This window comes from Diorhabda sublineata, chromosome 11 (genome assembly GCF_026230105.1).
Source record: "Diorhabda sublineata isolate icDioSubl1.1 chromosome 11, icDioSubl1.1, whole genome shotgun sequence".
NCBI classification, from domain to species: Eukaryota; Metazoa; Arthropoda; class Insecta; order Coleoptera; family Chrysomelidae; genus Diorhabda; species Diorhabda sublineata.
In genome coordinates, this window is record NC_079484.1 from 1,152,428 (window position 1) to 1,169,719 (window position 17,292).

At 26.3% G+C, this 17,292-nt stretch overlaps 2 protein-coding genes across 2 annotated transcripts in view; one reads left to right on the forward strand and one right to left on the reverse strand.

Annotated features, from left to right (window-relative positions):
- LOC130450479 (iron-sulfur protein NUBPL) overlaps positions 1–17,292 on the reverse strand; it is a 78,536-nt gene that overhangs the window by 49,184 nt on the left and 12,060 nt on the right. The gene's annotated exons all lie outside the window — the stretch shown is intronic.
- The window catches only part of LOC130450477 (uncharacterized), a 76,390-nt gene that overhangs the window by 47,029 nt on the left and 12,069 nt on the right, over positions 1–17,292 (forward strand). Inside the window, exons 5-6 of the mRNA XM_056788873.1 lie at positions 8,667–8,833; positions 10,852–11,066. Coding sequence (XP_056644851.1) covers positions 8,667–8,833; positions 10,852–11,066 — 382 coding nt within the window. The remainder of the gene's footprint in view (positions 1–8,666; positions 8,834–10,851; positions 11,067–17,292) is intronic.

The following is a 17,292-nucleotide window of genomic DNA, read 5'->3' on the forward strand; positions in this document are numbered from 1 at the left end:
CCTTAAGGAATTCGATAACCAGGAAAAATTCACAAAATAATATCAATACGTTAGATTTGTGGTATCAACACATCAAAAAATACAGAATGATGGGGCCCTCTTGGACTTGGGGCTATACCGCCCCACCCCAAGCCCCTAGTTTAATCCGGCTCTGATATCAGTTATGGAAATTTGTGTCTTGCGGAACGATTTCACGGTCCGTGTCGTGGACGAGTAACAATATGAAATTTACAGTGTTGCCAGTAGTTTCGTAAAAAATGTGTATACGTTTTTTTAGCGTCGTTTTTTCTTGAATACGAGTGGCGTTATGAAAATTGTTGCCAAGCAAATTGTAAGTGTGTGTGATTTGTTTTCTGAAAAACTAACCGTTATTTGCTTTGGAAGGTTATTTTTTTTAAAACGTAGTTTGTTATTTGTCTTTGAAGACTGTCTTTTTCGAAATATACAAACTGTCATTTGATTTTTTTCAAAATCGAACTATTATTTATCCTTAGAGACTGTTTTTTCAAAAAAATAATAATGTCATTTGCTTTTAGAGACTGATTTTTCTTTCAAAAACCATTTTTTTGTCTTTAGAGACTGTTTTTTTGGAAAAATATACCATTTTTTGACTTTACACATAGTCTTTTTTAAAATTGAACCATTTTTTGTCTTTAGAGACTGTTTTTTTGGAAAAAATATACCATTTTTTGCCATTTTTTGACTTTACACATCGTCTTTTTCAAAATTGAACCATTTTTCGACCTTTGGAGACTATTTTTTTGGAAAAATATACCATTTTTTGACTTTACACATTGTCTTTTTCAAAATTGAACCATTTTTCGTCTTTAGAGACTGTTTTTTTTGGAAAAATATACCATTTTTTGACTTTACACATCGTCTTTTTTAAAATTGAACCATTTTTTGTCTTTAGAGACTGTTTTTTTGGAAAAATATACCATTTTTTGACTTTACACATCGTCTTTTTCAAAATTGAACCATTTTTCGACCTTTGGAGACTATTTTTTTGGAAAAATATACCATTTTTTGACTTTACACATCGTCTTTTTTAAAATTGAACCATTTTTTGTCTTTAGAGACTGTTTTTTTGGAATAATATACCATTTTTTGACTTTACACATCGTCTTTTTCAAAATTGAACCATTTTTCGACCTTTGGAGACTATTTTTTTGGAAAAATATACCATTTTTTGACTTTACACATTGTCTTTTTCAAAATTGAACCATTTTTCGACCTTTGGAGACTATTTTTTTGGAAAAATATACCATTTTTTGACTTTACACATTGTCTTTTTCACAATTGAACCATTTTTCGACCTTTGGAGATTATTTTTTTGGAAAAATATACCATTTTTTGACTTTACACATTGTCTTTTTCAAAATTGAACCATTTTTCGACCTTTGGAGACTATTTTTTTGGAAAAATATACCATTTTTTGACTTTACACATTGTCTTTTTCAAAATTGAACCATTTTTCGACCTTTGGAGACTATTTTTTTGGAAAAATATACCATTTTTTGACTTTACACATTGTCTTTTTCAAAATTGAACCATTTTTCGACCTTTGGAGACTATTTTTTTGGAAAAATATACCATTTTTTGACTTTACACATTGTCTTTTTCAAAATTGAACCATTTTTCGACCTTTGGAGACTATTTTTTTGGAAAAATATACCATTTTTTGACTTTATACATTGTCTTTTTCAAAATTGAACCATTTTTCGACCTTTGGAGACTATTTTTTTGGAAAAATATACCATTTTTTGACTTTACACATTGTCTTTTTCAAAATTGAACCATTTTTCGACCTTTGGAGACTATTTTTTTGGAAAAATATACCATTTTTTGACTTTATACATTGTCTTTTTCAAAATTGAACCATTTTTTGTCTTTAGAGACTATTTTTTTGGAAAAATATACCATTTTTTGACTTTACACATTGTCTTTTTCAAAATTGAACCATTTTTTGTCTTTAGAGACTGTTTTTTTGGAAAAATATACCATTTTTTGACTTTACACATTGTCTTTTTCAAAATTGAACCATTTTTTGTCTTTAGAGACTGTTTTTTTGGAAAAATATACCATTTTTTGACTTTATACATTGTCTTTTTCAAAATTGAACCATTTTTCGTCTTTAGAGACTGTTTTTTTGGAAAAATATACCATTTTTTGACTTTACACATCGTCTTTTTCAAAATTGAACCATTTTTCGACCTTTGGAGACTATTTTTTTGGAAAAATATACCATTTTTTGACTTTACACATAGTCTTTTTTAAAATTGAACCATTTTTTGTCTTTAGAGACTGTTTTTTTGGAAAAATATACCATTTTTTGACTTTACACATTGTCTTTTTCAAAATTGAACCATTTTTTGTCTTTAGAGACTATTTTTTTGGAAAAATATACCATTTTTTGACTTTACACATTGTCTTTTTCAAAATTGAACCATTTTTTGTCTTTAGAGACTGTTTTTTTGGAAAAATATACCATTTTTTGACTTTACACATAGTCTTTTTTAAAATTGAACCATTTTTTGTCTTTAGAGACTATTTTTTTGGAAAAATATACCATTTTTTGACTTTACACATTGTCTTTTTCAAAATTGAACCGTTTTTCGACCTTTGGAGACTTTTTTTTTGAAAAAATATACCATTTTTTGACTTTACACATTGTCTTTTTCAAAATTGAACCATTTTTTGTCTTTAGAGACTATTTTTTTGGAAAAATATACCATTTTTTGACTTTACACATTGTCTTTTTCAAAATTGAACCGTTTTTCGACCTTTGGAGACTTTTTTTTTGAAAAAATATACCATTTTTTGACTTTACACATTGTCTTTTTCAAAATTGAACCATTTTTTGTCTTTAGAGACTATTTTTTTGGAAAAATATACCATTTTTTGACTTTACACATTGTCTTTTTCAAAATTGAACCATTTTTTGTCTTTAGAGACTATTTTTTTGGAAAAATATACCATTTTTTGACTTTACACATTGTCTTTTTCAAAATTGAACCATTTTTTGTCTTTAGAGACTGTTTTTTTGGAAAAATATACCATTTTTTGACTTTACACATTGTCTTTTTCAAAATTGAACCGTTTTTCGACCTTTGGAGACTTTTTTTTTGAAAAAATATACCATTTTTTGACTTTACACATTGTCTTTTTCAAAATTGAACCATTTTTTGTCTTTAGAGACTATTTTTTTGGAAAAATATACCATTTTTTGACTTTACACATTGTCTTTTTCAAAATTGAACCATTTTTTGTCTTTAGAGACTATTTTTTTGGAAAAATATACCATTTTTTGACTTTACACATTGTCTTTTTCAAAATTGAACCGTTTTTCGACCTTTGGAGACTTTTTTTTTGAAAAAATATACCATTTTTTGACTTTACACATTGTCTTTTTCAAAATTGAACCATTTTTTGTCTTTAGAGACTATTTTTTTGGAAAAATATACCATTTTTTGACTTTACACATCGTCTTTTTCAAAATTGAACCATTTTTCGACCTTTGGAGACTATTTTTTTGGAAAAATATACCATTTTTTGACTTTACACATAGTCTTTTTTAAAATTGAACCATTTTTTGTCTTTAGAGACTGTTTTTTTTGGAAAAATATACCATTTTTTGACTTTACACATTGTCTTTTTCAAAATTGAACCATTTTTTGTCTTTAGAGACTATTTTTTTGGAAAAATATACCATTTTTTGACTTTACACATTGTCTTTTTCAAAATTGAACCATTTTTTGTCTTTAGAGACTGTTTTTTTGGAAAAATATACCATTTTTTGACTTTACACATTGTCTTTTTCAAAATTGAACCGTTTTTCGACCTTTGGAGACTTTTTTTTTGAAAAAATATACCATTTTTTGACTTTACACATTGTCTTTTTCAAAATTGAACCATTTTTTGTCTTTAGAGACTATTTTTTTGGAAAAATATACCATTTTTTGACTTTACACATTGTCTTTTTCAAAATTGAACCGTTTTTCGACCTTTGGAGACTTTTTTTTTGAAAAAATATACCATTTTTTGACTTTACACATTGTCTTTTTCAAAATTGAACCATTTTTTGTCTTTAGAGACTATTTTTTTGGAAAAATATACCATTTTTTGACTTTACACATTGTCTTTTTCAAAATTGAACCGTTTTTTCGACCTTTGGAGACTTTTTTTTTGAAAAAATATACCATTTTTTGACTTTACACATTGTCTTTTTCAAAATTGAACCATTTTTTGTCTTTAGAGACTATTTTTTTGGAAAAATATACCATTTTTTGACTTTACACATTGTCCTTTTCAAAATTGAACCATTTTTTGTCTTTAGAGACTATTTTTTTGGAAAAATATACCATTTTTTGACTTTACACATTGTCTTTTTCAAAATTGAACCATTTTTTGTCTTTAGAGACTGTTTTTTTTGGAAAAATATACCATTTTTTGACTTTACACATTGTCTTTTTCAAAATTGAACCGTTTTTTCGACCTTTGGAGACTTTTTTTTTGAAAAAATATACCATTTTTTGACTTTACACATTGTCTTTTTCAAAATTGAACCATTTTTTGTCTTTAGAGACTATTTTTTTGGAAAAATATACCATTTTTTGACTTTACACATTGTCTTTTTCAAAATTGAACCATTTTTTGTCTTTAGAGACTATTTTTTTTGGAAAAATATACCATTTTTTGACTTTACACATTGTCTTTTTCAAAATTGAACCGTTTTTTCGACCTTTGGAGACTTTTTTTTTGAAAAAATATACCATTTTTTGACTTTACACATTGTCTTTTTCAAAATTGAACCATTTTTTGTCTTTAGAGACTATTTTTTTGGAAAAATATACCATTTTTTGACTTTACACATCGTCTTTTTCAAAATTGAACCATTTTTCGACCTTTGGAGACTATTTTTTTGGAAAAATATACCATTTTTTGACTTTACACATAGTCTTTTTTAAAATTGAACCATTTTTTGTCTTTAGAGACTGTTTTTTTGGAAAAATATACCATTTTTTGACTTTACACATTGTCTTTTTCAAAATTGAACCATTTTTTGTCTTTAGAGACTATTTTTTTGGAAAAATATACCATTTTTTGACTTTACACATTGTCTTTTTCAAAATTGAACCGTTTTTTCGACCTTTGGAGACTTTTTTTTTGAAAAAATATACCATTTTTTGACTTTACACATTGTCTTTTTCAAAATTGAACCATTTTTTGTCTTTAGAGACTATTTTTTTGGAAAAATATACCATTTTTTGACTTTACACATTGTCTTTTTCAAAATTGAACCATTTTTTGTCTTTAGAGACTATTTTTTTGGAAAAATATACCATTTTTTGACTTTACACATTGTCTTTTTCAAAATTGAACCCTTTTTCGACCTTTGGAGACTTTTTTTTTGAAAAAATATACCATTTTTTGACTTTACACATTGTCTTTTTCAAAATTGAACCATTTTTTGTCTTTAGAGACTATTTTTTTGGAAAAATATACCATTTTTTGACTTTACACATCGTCTTTTTCAAAATTGAACCATTTTTCGACCTTTGGAGACTATTTTTTTTGGAAAAATATACCATTTTTTGACTTTACACATAGTCTTTTTTAAAATTGAACCATTTTTTGTCTTTAGAGACTGTTTTTTTTGGAAAAATATACCATTTTTTGACTTTACACATTGTCTTTTTCAAAATTGAACCATTTTTTGTCTTTAGAGACTATTTTTTTGGAAAAATATACCATTTTTTGACTTTACACATTGTCTTTTTCAAAATTGAACCGTTTTTTCGACCTTTGGAGACTTTTTTTTTGAAAAAATATACCATTTTTTGACTTTACACATTGTCTTTTTTAAAATTGAACCATTTTTTCGACCTTTGGAGACTATTTTTTTGGAAAAATATACCATTTTTTGACTTTACACATTGTCTTTTTCAAAATTGAACCATTTTTTCGACCTTTGGAGACTATTTTTTTGGAAAAATATACCATTTTTTGACTTTACACATAGTCTTTTTTAAAATTGAACCATTTTTTGTCTTTAGAGACTGTTTTTTTTGGAAAAATATACCATTTTTTGACTTTACACATCGTCTTTTTCAAAATTGAACCATTTTTCGACCTTTGGAGACTATTTTTTTGGAAAAATATACCATTTTTTGACTTTACACATTGTCTTTTTCAAAATTGAACCATTTTTTGTCTTTAGAGACTATTTTTTTGGAAAAATATACCATTTTTTGACTTTACACATTGTCTTTTTCAAAATTGAACCATTTTTTGTCTTTAGAGACTATTTTTTTGGAAAAATATACCATTTTTTGACTTTACACATTGTCTTTTTCAAAATTGAACCATTTTTTGTCTTTAGAGACTGTTTTTTTGGAAAAATATACCATTTTTTGACTTTACACATAGTCTTTTTTAAAATTGAACTATTTTTTGTCTTTAGAGACTGTTTTTTTGGAAAAATATACCATTTTTTGACTTTACACATCGTCTTTTTCAAAATTGAACCATTTTTCGACCTTTGGAGACTATTTTTTTGGAAAAATATACCATTTTTTGACTTTACACATTGTCTTTTTCAAAATTGAACCATTTTTCGACCTTTGGAGACTATTTTTTTGGAAAAATATACCATTTTTTGACTTTACACATAGTCTTTTTTAAAATTGAACCATTTTTTGTCTTTAGAGACTGTTTTTTTTGGAAAAATATACCATTTTTTGACTTTACACATAGTCTTTTTTAAAATTGAACCATTTTTTGTCTTTAGAGACTGTTTTTTTGGAAAAATATACCATTTTTTGACTTTACACATAGTCTTTTTTAAAATTGAACCATTTTTTGTCTTTAGAGACTGTTTTTTTGGAAAAATATACCATTTTTTGACTTTACACATAGTCTTTTTTAAAATTGAACCATTTTTTGTCTTTAGAGACTGTTTTTTTGGAAAAATATACCATTTTTTGACTTTACACATAGTCTTTTTTAAAATTGAACCATTTTTTGTCTTTAGAGACTGTTTTTTTGGAAAAATATACCATTTTTTGACTTTACACATAGTCTTTTTTAAAATTGAACCATTTTTTGTCTTTAGAGACTGTTTTTTTGGAAAAATATACCATTTTTTGACTTTACACATAGTCTTTTTTAAAATTGAACCATTTTTTGTCTTTAGAGACTGTTTTTTTGGAAAAATATACCATTTTTTGACTTTACACATAGTCTTTTTTAAAATTGAACCATTTTTTGTCTTTAGAGACTGTTTTTTTGGAAAAATATACCATTTTTTGACTTTACACATAGTCTTTTTTAAAATTGAACCATTTTTTGTCTTTAGAGACTGTTTTTTTGGAAAAATATACCATTTTTTGACTTTACACATAGTCTTTTTTAAAATTGAACCATTTTTTGTCTTTAGAGACTGTTTTTTTGGAAAAATATACCATTTTTTGACTTTACACATAGTCTTTTTTAAAATTGAACCATTTTTTGTCTTTAGAGACTGTTTTTTTGGAAAAATATACCATTTTTTGACTTTACACATAGTCTTTTTTAAAATTGAACCATTTTTTGTCTTTAGAGACTGTTTTTTTGGAAAAATATACCATTTTTTGACTTTACACATAGTCTTTTTTAAAATTGAACCATTTTTTGTCTTTAGAGACTGTTTTTTTGGAAAAATATACCATTTTTTGACTTTACACATAGTCTTTTTTAAAATTGAACCATTTTTTGTCTTTAGAGACTGTTTTTTTGGAAAAATATACCATTTTTTGACTTTACACATAGTCTTTTTTAAAATTGAACCATTTTTTGTCTTTAGAGACTGTTTTTTTGGAAAAATATACCATTTTTTGACTTTACACATAGTCTTTTTTAAAATTGAACCATTTTTTGTCTTTAGAGACTGTTTTTTTGGAAAAATATACCATTTTTTGACTTTACACATAGTCTTTTTTAAAATTGAACCATTTTTTGTCTTTAGAGACTGTTTTTTTGGAAAAATATACCATTTTTTGACTTTACACATAGTCTTTTTTAAAATTGAACCATTTTTTGTCTTTAGAGACTGTTTTTTTGGAAAAATATACCATTTTTTGACTTTACACATTGTCTTTTTCAAAATTGAACCGTTTTTCGACCTTTGGAGACTTTTTTTCTGAAAAAATATACCATTTTTTGACTTTACACATTGTCTTTTTCAAAATTGAACCATTTTTTGTCTTTAGAGACTATTTTTTTGGAAAAATATACCATTTTTTGACTTTACACATTGTCTTTTTCAAAATTGAACCATTTTTTGTCTTTAGAGACTATTTTTTTGGAAAAATATACCATTTTTTGACTTTACACATTGTCTTTTTCAAAATTGAACCATTTTTTGTCTTTAGAAACTGTTTTTTCCAAAAATAATCTGTCATTTGCTTTTAGAGACTGTTTTTTTCAAAAAATTGTTTAGCATTTTCATACTAAAGTAAAAAGTAAACAACAGATACGTTTTTTTGAGTAGTAAGAAACTGTTTTCAATAAAACTTCACTAATAACTAGAAATAAGTCAAAAAATGTGACAGCGACCCTCAAATTTTCTATAAAATCGCGATACGATTTATATAAATAAAAAAAGAAAAAAAATTTTCTTGCAACAGGACGTCACAGCCTACTGTTTAGAAAAAACGGATTGTCCTCCTTCGCCTAGAGACAACGCCGGCTACACTCCATTACATTGGGCCTGTTCCAAAGGGCATCTCCAGATAGCGAAACTTCTCTTACTCTATGGCGCCAATCCAAGTGAGAGTGCGCAGGGAGGCATAAGGTAACTATAAACAAAAACCGTTACGTAACAGCGTGTCCCACCTCTATTTTTGAAGTAAACCAAACCGTTTGAGCTCTGCATCTTTTGGTTAAAGTTTCGTTTGAAATTCATTTGTTTCTTACTATGTAATCTATAATATATATTCGATGGGTTAGGACGTAAAAACACGCATTTCTCTCTACCACCACCAACCCCAATCAATTTCCTGTTGGGGTGGGCGAACTACCACAAGCGAAGATGTCGAAATATATATTACTGTCCTTTTCTAACTCATGAAAAGATCTCAAAATTTCTAGATTGATCTGGAAACTTCCAAAATGTTTGAGGAAGTTCTAGAATGATCTAGAAACTTCCAAAACGAGTGCAGTTTATTCAAAATGTTCGAAAAAAGTTCTAGAATGATTTGGAAACTTCCAAAATGTTTGAGAAAGTTCTAGAATGATCTGGAAACTTCCAAAATGAGTGCAATTTATTCGGAATGTTTGAAGAAAGTTCTAGATTGATCTGGAAACTTCCAAAATGTTCGAAGGAAGTTCTAGAATAGTTTAGAAACTTCCAAAATGTTTGAGGAAGTTCTAGAATGATCTAGAAACTTCCAAAACGAGTGCAGTTTATTCAAAATGTTCGAAAAAAGTTCTAGAATGATTTGGAAACTTCCAAAATGTTTGAGAAAGTTCTAGAATGATCTGGAAACTTCCAAAATGAGTGCAATTTATTCGGAATGTTTGAAGAAAGTTCTAGATTGATCTGGAAACTTCCAAAATGTTCGAAGGAAGTTCTAGAATAGTTTAGAAACTTCCAAAATGTTTGAGGAAGTTCTAGAATGATCTAGAAACTTCCAAAACGAGTGCAGTTTATTCAAAATGTTCGAAAAAAGTTCTAGAATGATTTGGAAACTTCAAAAAATGTTTGAGAAACTTCTAGAATGATCTGGAAACTTCCGAAACGAGTGCAGTTTATCCAAAATGTTCGAAAAAAGTTCTAGAATGATTTGGAAACTTCCAAAATGTTTGAGAAACTTCTAGAATGATCTGGAAACTTCCGAAACGAGTGTAGTTTATCCAAAATGTTCGAAAAAAGTTCTAGAATGATTTGGAAACTTCCAAAATGTTTGAGAAACTTCTAGAATGATCTGGAAACTTCCGAAACGAGTGCAGTTTATCCAAAATGTTCGAAAAAAGTTCTAGAATGATCTAGAAACTTCCAAAATGTTCGAAAATAGTTCTAGAATGATTTGGAAACTTCCAAAATGTTTGAGAAAGTTCTAGAATGATCTAGAAACTTCCAAAATGAGTGCAATTTATTCGGAATGTTTGAAGAAAGTTCTAGAATGATTTGGAAACTTCCAAAATGTTTGAGAAACTTCTAGAATGATCTGGAAACTTCCGAAACGAGTGCAGTTTATCCAAAATGTTCGAAAAAAGTTCTAGAATGATCTAGAAACTTCCAAAATGTTCGAAAATAGTTCTAGAATGATTTGGAAACTTCCAAAATGTTTGAGAAACTTCTAGAATGATCTGGAAACTTCCGAAACGAGTGCAGTTTATCCAAAATGTTCGAAAAAAGTTCTAGAATGATCTAGAAACTTCCAAAATGTTCGAAAATAGTTCTAGAATGATTTGGAAACTTCCAAAATGTTTGAGAAAGTTCTAGAATGATCTGGAAACTTCCGAAACGAGTGCAGTTTATTCAAAACGTTCGAAAAAAGTTCTAGAAAGATTTGGAAACTTCCAAAATGTTTGAGAATGTTCTAGAATGATCTAGAAACTTCCAAAATGTTTGAGAAAGTTCTAGAATGATCTGAAAATTTCCAAAATGAGTGCAGTTTATTCAAAATGTTCGAAGAAACTTCCAAAACGAGTGCAATTTGTCATGATCGATTCAGAATGTTCTACAACGTTCTAGAAATTTTTTCTGCTTCCGTTATTTCTCCAAAACTTTCGCTTGTGTCATTTTCTTGAGGCAGTGCACATGCTGATCAGACGCTTGATCTTGAATTTTCCAATTTGTTGTTGTAGACCTCTACACGAAGCTGTCGAAAACGGTTTCGTAGAAATTGCGAGGTTGCTATTATCTTACGGCGCCGATCCAACTTTAGCAACCTATTCGGGTTTGACGCCCTTGGCGTTGACCAACGATGAAGTGACTAAAGACTTTTTGATGAATCATTTGAACGATATCGAAGGCGAAGTTGCATCGCAGTGGTATTCGACAGGACCGGCATCAATTTTTGGTAAGTTTTATCGTTATTATCGAATCGCACGTTAATTTTGACAAATTTTGAATTATTTTGTGTCTAAATCAACTTTATTTTGAAATCGTAGCAAAAACTTGGAGAAATATTTTTTCCGATTACCTCTGAATTTAAATTAAACGTGGCAACGTCGAAAATATACTTCTAATATATAATTGATTACATTGATATAGTCCGTAGGCCTACGTTTACGAAAAAAATTATATTTTCACTATTTATTTTTGGAAATTCAATTATATTACTTTGTAGGGCGTAATTTTTTTACAGTTTTGATGTTTACAAATTTTTTATACGAGGGAAAATGAAAAAGATATCAGCGTATAAGTGTCAAACATCGAGTACGTCTCTATTTTCGAAAAATAAAGGTTATATTTTATTAATTTTGGAAATTTAAATATAAAATGTCATAGAACGTAAAATTTCCTATAACTTTGATATATACAATTTTTATATACGAGGGAAAATGAAAAAGATATCAGCGTATAAGTGTCAAACATCGAGTACGTCTCTATTTTCGAAAAATAAAGGTTATATTTTATTAATTTTGGAAATTTAAATATAAAATGTCATAGAACGTAAAATTTCCTATAACTTTGATATATACAATTTTTATATACGAGGGAAAATGAAAAAGATATCAGCGTATAAGTGTCAAACATCGAGTACGTCTCTATTTTCGAAAAATAAAGGTTAAATTTTATTAATTTTGGAAATTTAAATATAAAATGTCATAGAACGTAAAATTTCCTATAACTTTGATATATACAATTTTGATATACGAGGGAAAATGAAAAAGATATCAGCGTATAAGTGTCAAACATCGAGTACGTCTCTATTTTCGAAAAATAAAGGTTATATTTTATTAATTTTGGAAATTTAAATATAAAATGTCATAGAACGTAAAATTTCCTATAACTTTGATATATACAATTTTTATATACGAGGGAAAATGAAAAAGATATCAGCGTATAAGTGTCAAACATCGAGTACGTCTCTATTTTCGAAAAATAAAGGTTAAATTTTATTAATTTTGGAAATTTAAATATAAAATGTCATAGAACGTAAAATTTCCTATAACTTTGATATATACAATTTTTATATACGAGGGAAAATGAAAAAGATATCAGCGTATAAGTGTCAAACATCGAGTACGTCTCTATTTTCGAAAAATAAAGGTTAAATTTTATTAATTTTGGAAATTTAAATATAAAATGTCATAGAACGTAAAATTTCCTATAACTTTGATATATACAATTTTGATATACGAGGGAAAATGAAAAAGATATCAGCGTATAAGTGTCAAACATCGAGTACGTCTCTATTTTCGAAAAATAAAGGTTATATTTTATTAATTTTGGAAATTTGAATATAAAATGTTATAGAACGTAAAATTTCCTATAACTTTGATATATACAATTTTTATATACGAGGGAAAATGAAAAAGATATCAGCGTATAAGTGTCAAACATCGAGTACGTCTCTATTTTCGAAAAATAAAGGTTATATTTTATTAATTTTGGAAATTTGAATATAAAATGTTATAGAACGTAAAATTTCCTATAACTTTGATATATACAATTTTTATATACGAGGGAAAATGAAAAAGATATCAGCGTATAAGTGTCAAACATCGAGTACGTCTCTATTTTCGAAAAATTAAGGTTAAATTTTATTAATTTTGGAAATTTAAATATAAAATGTCATAGAACGTAAAATTTCCTATAACTTTGATATATACAATTTTGATATACGAGGGAAAATGAAAAAGATATCAGCGTATAAGTGTCAAACATCGAGTACGTCTCTATTTTCGAAAAATTAAGGTTAAATTTTATTAATTTTGGAAATTTAAATATAAAATGTCATATAACGTAAAATTTCCTATAACTTTGATATATACAATTTTGATATACGAGGGAAAATGAAAAAGATATCAGCGTATAAGTGTCAAACATCGAGTACGTCTCTATTTTCGAAAAATAAAGGTTATATTTTATTAATTTTGGAAATTTAAATATAAAATGTCATAGAACGTAAAATTTCCTATAACTTTGATATATACAATTTTTATATACGAGGGAAAATGAAAAAGATATCAGCGTATAAGTGTCAAACATCGAGTACGTCTCTATTTTCGAAAAATAAAGGTTATATTTTATTAATTTTGGAAATTTAAATATAAAATGTTATAGAACGTAAAATTTCCTATAACTTTGATATATACAATTTTTATATACGAGGGAAAATGAAAAAGATATCAGCGTATAAGTGTCAAACATCGAGTACGTCTCTATTTTCGAAAAATAAAGGTTAAATTTTATTAATTTTGGAAATTTAAATATAAAATGTCATAGAACGTAAAATTTCCTATAACTTTGATATATACAACTTTTATGTACGAGGGAAAATGAAAAAGATATCAGCGTATAAGTGTCAAACATCGAGTACGTCTCTATTTTCGAAAAATTAAGGTTAAATTTTATTAATTTTGGAAATTTAAATATAAAATGTCATAGAACGTAAAATTTCCTATAACTTTGATATATACAATTTTGATATACGAGGGAAAATGAAAAAGATATCAGCGTATAAGTGTCAAACATCGAGTACGTCTCTATTTTCGAAAAATTAAGGTTAAATTTTATTAATTTTGGAAATTTAAATATAAAATGTCATATAACGTAAAATTTCCTATAACTTTGATATATACAATTTTTATATACGAGGGAAAATGAAAAAGATATCAGCGTATAAGTGTTAAACATCGAGTACGTCTCTATTTTCGAAAAATAAAGGTTATATTTTATTAATTTTGGAAATTTAAATATAAAATGTCATAGAACGTAAAATTTCCTATAACTTTGATATATACAATTTTGATATACGAGGGAAAATGAAAAAGATATCAGCGTATAAGTGTCAAACATCGAGTACGTCTCTATTTTCGAAAAATAAAGGTTAAATTTTATTAATTTTGGAAATTTAAATATAAAATGTCATAGAACGTAAAATTTCCTATAACTTTGATATATACAATTTTTATATACGAGGGAAAATGAAAAAGATATCAGCGTATAAGTGTCAAACATCGAGTACGTCTCTATTTTCGAAAAATAAAGGTTAAATTTTATTAATTTTGGAAATTTAAATATAAAATGTCATAGAACGTAAAATTTCCTATAACTTTGATATATACAATTTTGATATACGAGGGAAAATGAAAAAGATATCAGCGTATAAGTGTCAAACATCGAGTACGTCTCTATTTTCGAAAAATAAAGGTTATATTTTATTAATTTTGGAAATTTGAATATAAAATGTTATAGAACGTAAAATTTCCTATAACTTTGATATATACAATTTTTATATACGAGGGAAAATGAAAAAGATATCAGCGTATAAGTGTCAAACATCGAGTACGTCTCTATTTTCGAAAAATAAAGGTTATATTTTATTAATTTTGGAAATTTGAATATAAAATGTTATAGAACGTAAAATTTCCTATAACTTTGATATATACAATTTTTATATACGAGGGAAAATGAAAAAGATATCAGCGTATAAGTGTCAAACATCGAGTACGTCTCTATTTTCGAAAAATTAAGGTTAAATTTTATTAATTTTGGAAATTTAAATATAAAATGTCATAGAACGTAAAATTTCCTATAACTTTGATATATACAATTTTGATATACGAGGGAAAATGAAAAAGATATCAGCGTATAAGTGTCAAACATCGAGTACGTCTCTATTTTCGAAAAATTAAGGTTAAATTTTATTAATTTTGGAAATTTAAATATAAAATGTCATATAACGTAAAATTTCCTATAACTTTGATATATACAATTTTGATATACGAGGGAAAATGAAAAAGATATCAGCGTATAAGTGTCAAACATCGAGTACGTCTCTATTTTCGAAAAATAAAGGTTATATTTTATTAATTTTGGAAATTTAAATATAAAATGTCATAGAACGTAAAATTTCCTATAACTTTGATATATACAATTTTTATATACGAGGGAAAATGAAAAAGATATCAGCGTATAAGTGTCAAACATCGAGTACGTCTCTATTTTCGAAAAATAAAGGTTATATTTTATTAATTTTGGAAATTTAAATATAAAATGTTATAGAACGTAAAATTTCCTATAACTTTGATATATACAATTTTTATATACGAGGGAAAATGAAAAAGATATCAGCGTATAAGTGTCAAACATCGAGTACGTCTCTATTTTCGAAAAATAAAGGTTAAATTTTATTAATTTTGGAAATTTAAATATAAAATGTCATAGAACGTAAAATTTCCTATAACTTTGATATATACAACTTTTATGTACGAGGGAAAATGAAAAAGATATCAGCGTATAAGTGTCAAACATCGAGTACGTCTCTATTTTCGAAAAATTAAGGTTAAATTTTATTAATTTTGGAAATTTAAATATAAAATGTCATAGAACGTAAAATTTCCTATAACTTTGATATATACAATTTTGATATACGAGGGAAAATGAAAAAGATATCAGCGTATAAGTGTCAAACATCGAGTACGTCTCTATTTTCGAAAAATTAAGGTTAAATTTTATTAATTTTGGAAATTTAAATATAAAATGTCATATAACGTAAAATTTCCTATAACTTTGATATATACAATTTTTATATACGAGGGAAAATGAAAAAGATATCAGCGTATAAGTGTTAAACATCGAGTACGTCTCTATTTTCGAAAAATAAAGGTTATATTTTATTAATTTTGGAAATTTAAATATACAATGTCATAGAACGTAAAATTTCCTATAACTTTGATATATACAATTTTGATATACGAGGGAAAATGAAAAAGATATCAGCGTATAAGTGTCAAACATCGAGTACGTCTCTATTTTCGAAAAATAAAGGTTAAATTTTATTAATTTTGGAAATTTAAATATAAAATGTCATAGAACGTAAAATTTCCTATAACTTTGATATATACAACTTTTATGTACGAGGGAAAATGAAAAAGATATCAGCGTATAAGTGTCAAACATCGAGTACGTCTCTATTTTCGAAAAATTAAGGTTAAATTTTATTAATTTTGGAAATTTAAATATAAAATGTCATAGAACGTAAAATTTCCTATAACTTTGATATATACAATTTTGATATACGAGGGAAAATGAAAAAGATATCAGCGTATAAGTGTCAAACATCGAGTACGTCTCTATTTTCGAAAAATTAAGGTTAAATTTTATTAATTTTGGAAATTTAAATATAAAATGTCATATAACGTAAAATTTCCTATAACTTTGATATATACAATTTTGATATACGAGGGAAAATGAAAAAGATATCAGCGTATAAGTGTCAAACATCGAGTACGTCTCTATTTTCGAAAAATAAAGGTTAAATTTTATTAATTTTGGAAATTTAAATATAAAATGTCATAGAACGTAAAATTTCCTATAACTTTGATATATACAACTTTTATGTACGAGGGAAAATGAAAAAGATATCAGCGTATAAGTGTCAAACATCGAGTACGTCTCTATTTTCGAAAAATTAAGGTTAAATTTTATTAATTTTGGAAATTTAAATATAAAATGTCATAGAACGTAAAATTTCCTATAACTTTGATATATACAATTTTGATATACGAGGGAAAATGAAAAAGATATCAGCGTATAAGTGTCAAACATCGAGTACGTCTCTATTTTCGAAAAATTAAGGTTAAATTTTATTAATTTTGGAAATTTAAATATAAAATGTCATATAACGTAAAATTTCCTATAACTTTGATATATACAATTTTGATATACGAGGGAAAATGAAAAAGATATCAGCGTATAAGTGTCAAACATCGAGTACGTCTCTATTTTCGAAAAATAAAGGTTATATTTTATTAATTTTGGAAATTTAAATATAAAATGTCATAGAACGTAAAATTTCCTATAACTTTGATATATACAATTTTTATATACGAGGGAAAATGAAAAAGATATCAGCGTATAAGTGTCAAACATCGAGTACGTCTCTATTTTCGAAAAATAAAGGTTATATTTTATTAATTTTGGAAATTTAAATATAAAATGTCATAGAACGTAAAATTTCCTATAACTTTGATATATACAATTTTTATATACGAGGGAAAATGAAAAAGATATCAGCGTATAAGTGTCAAACATCGAGTACGTCTCTATTTTCGAAAAATAAAGGTTAAATT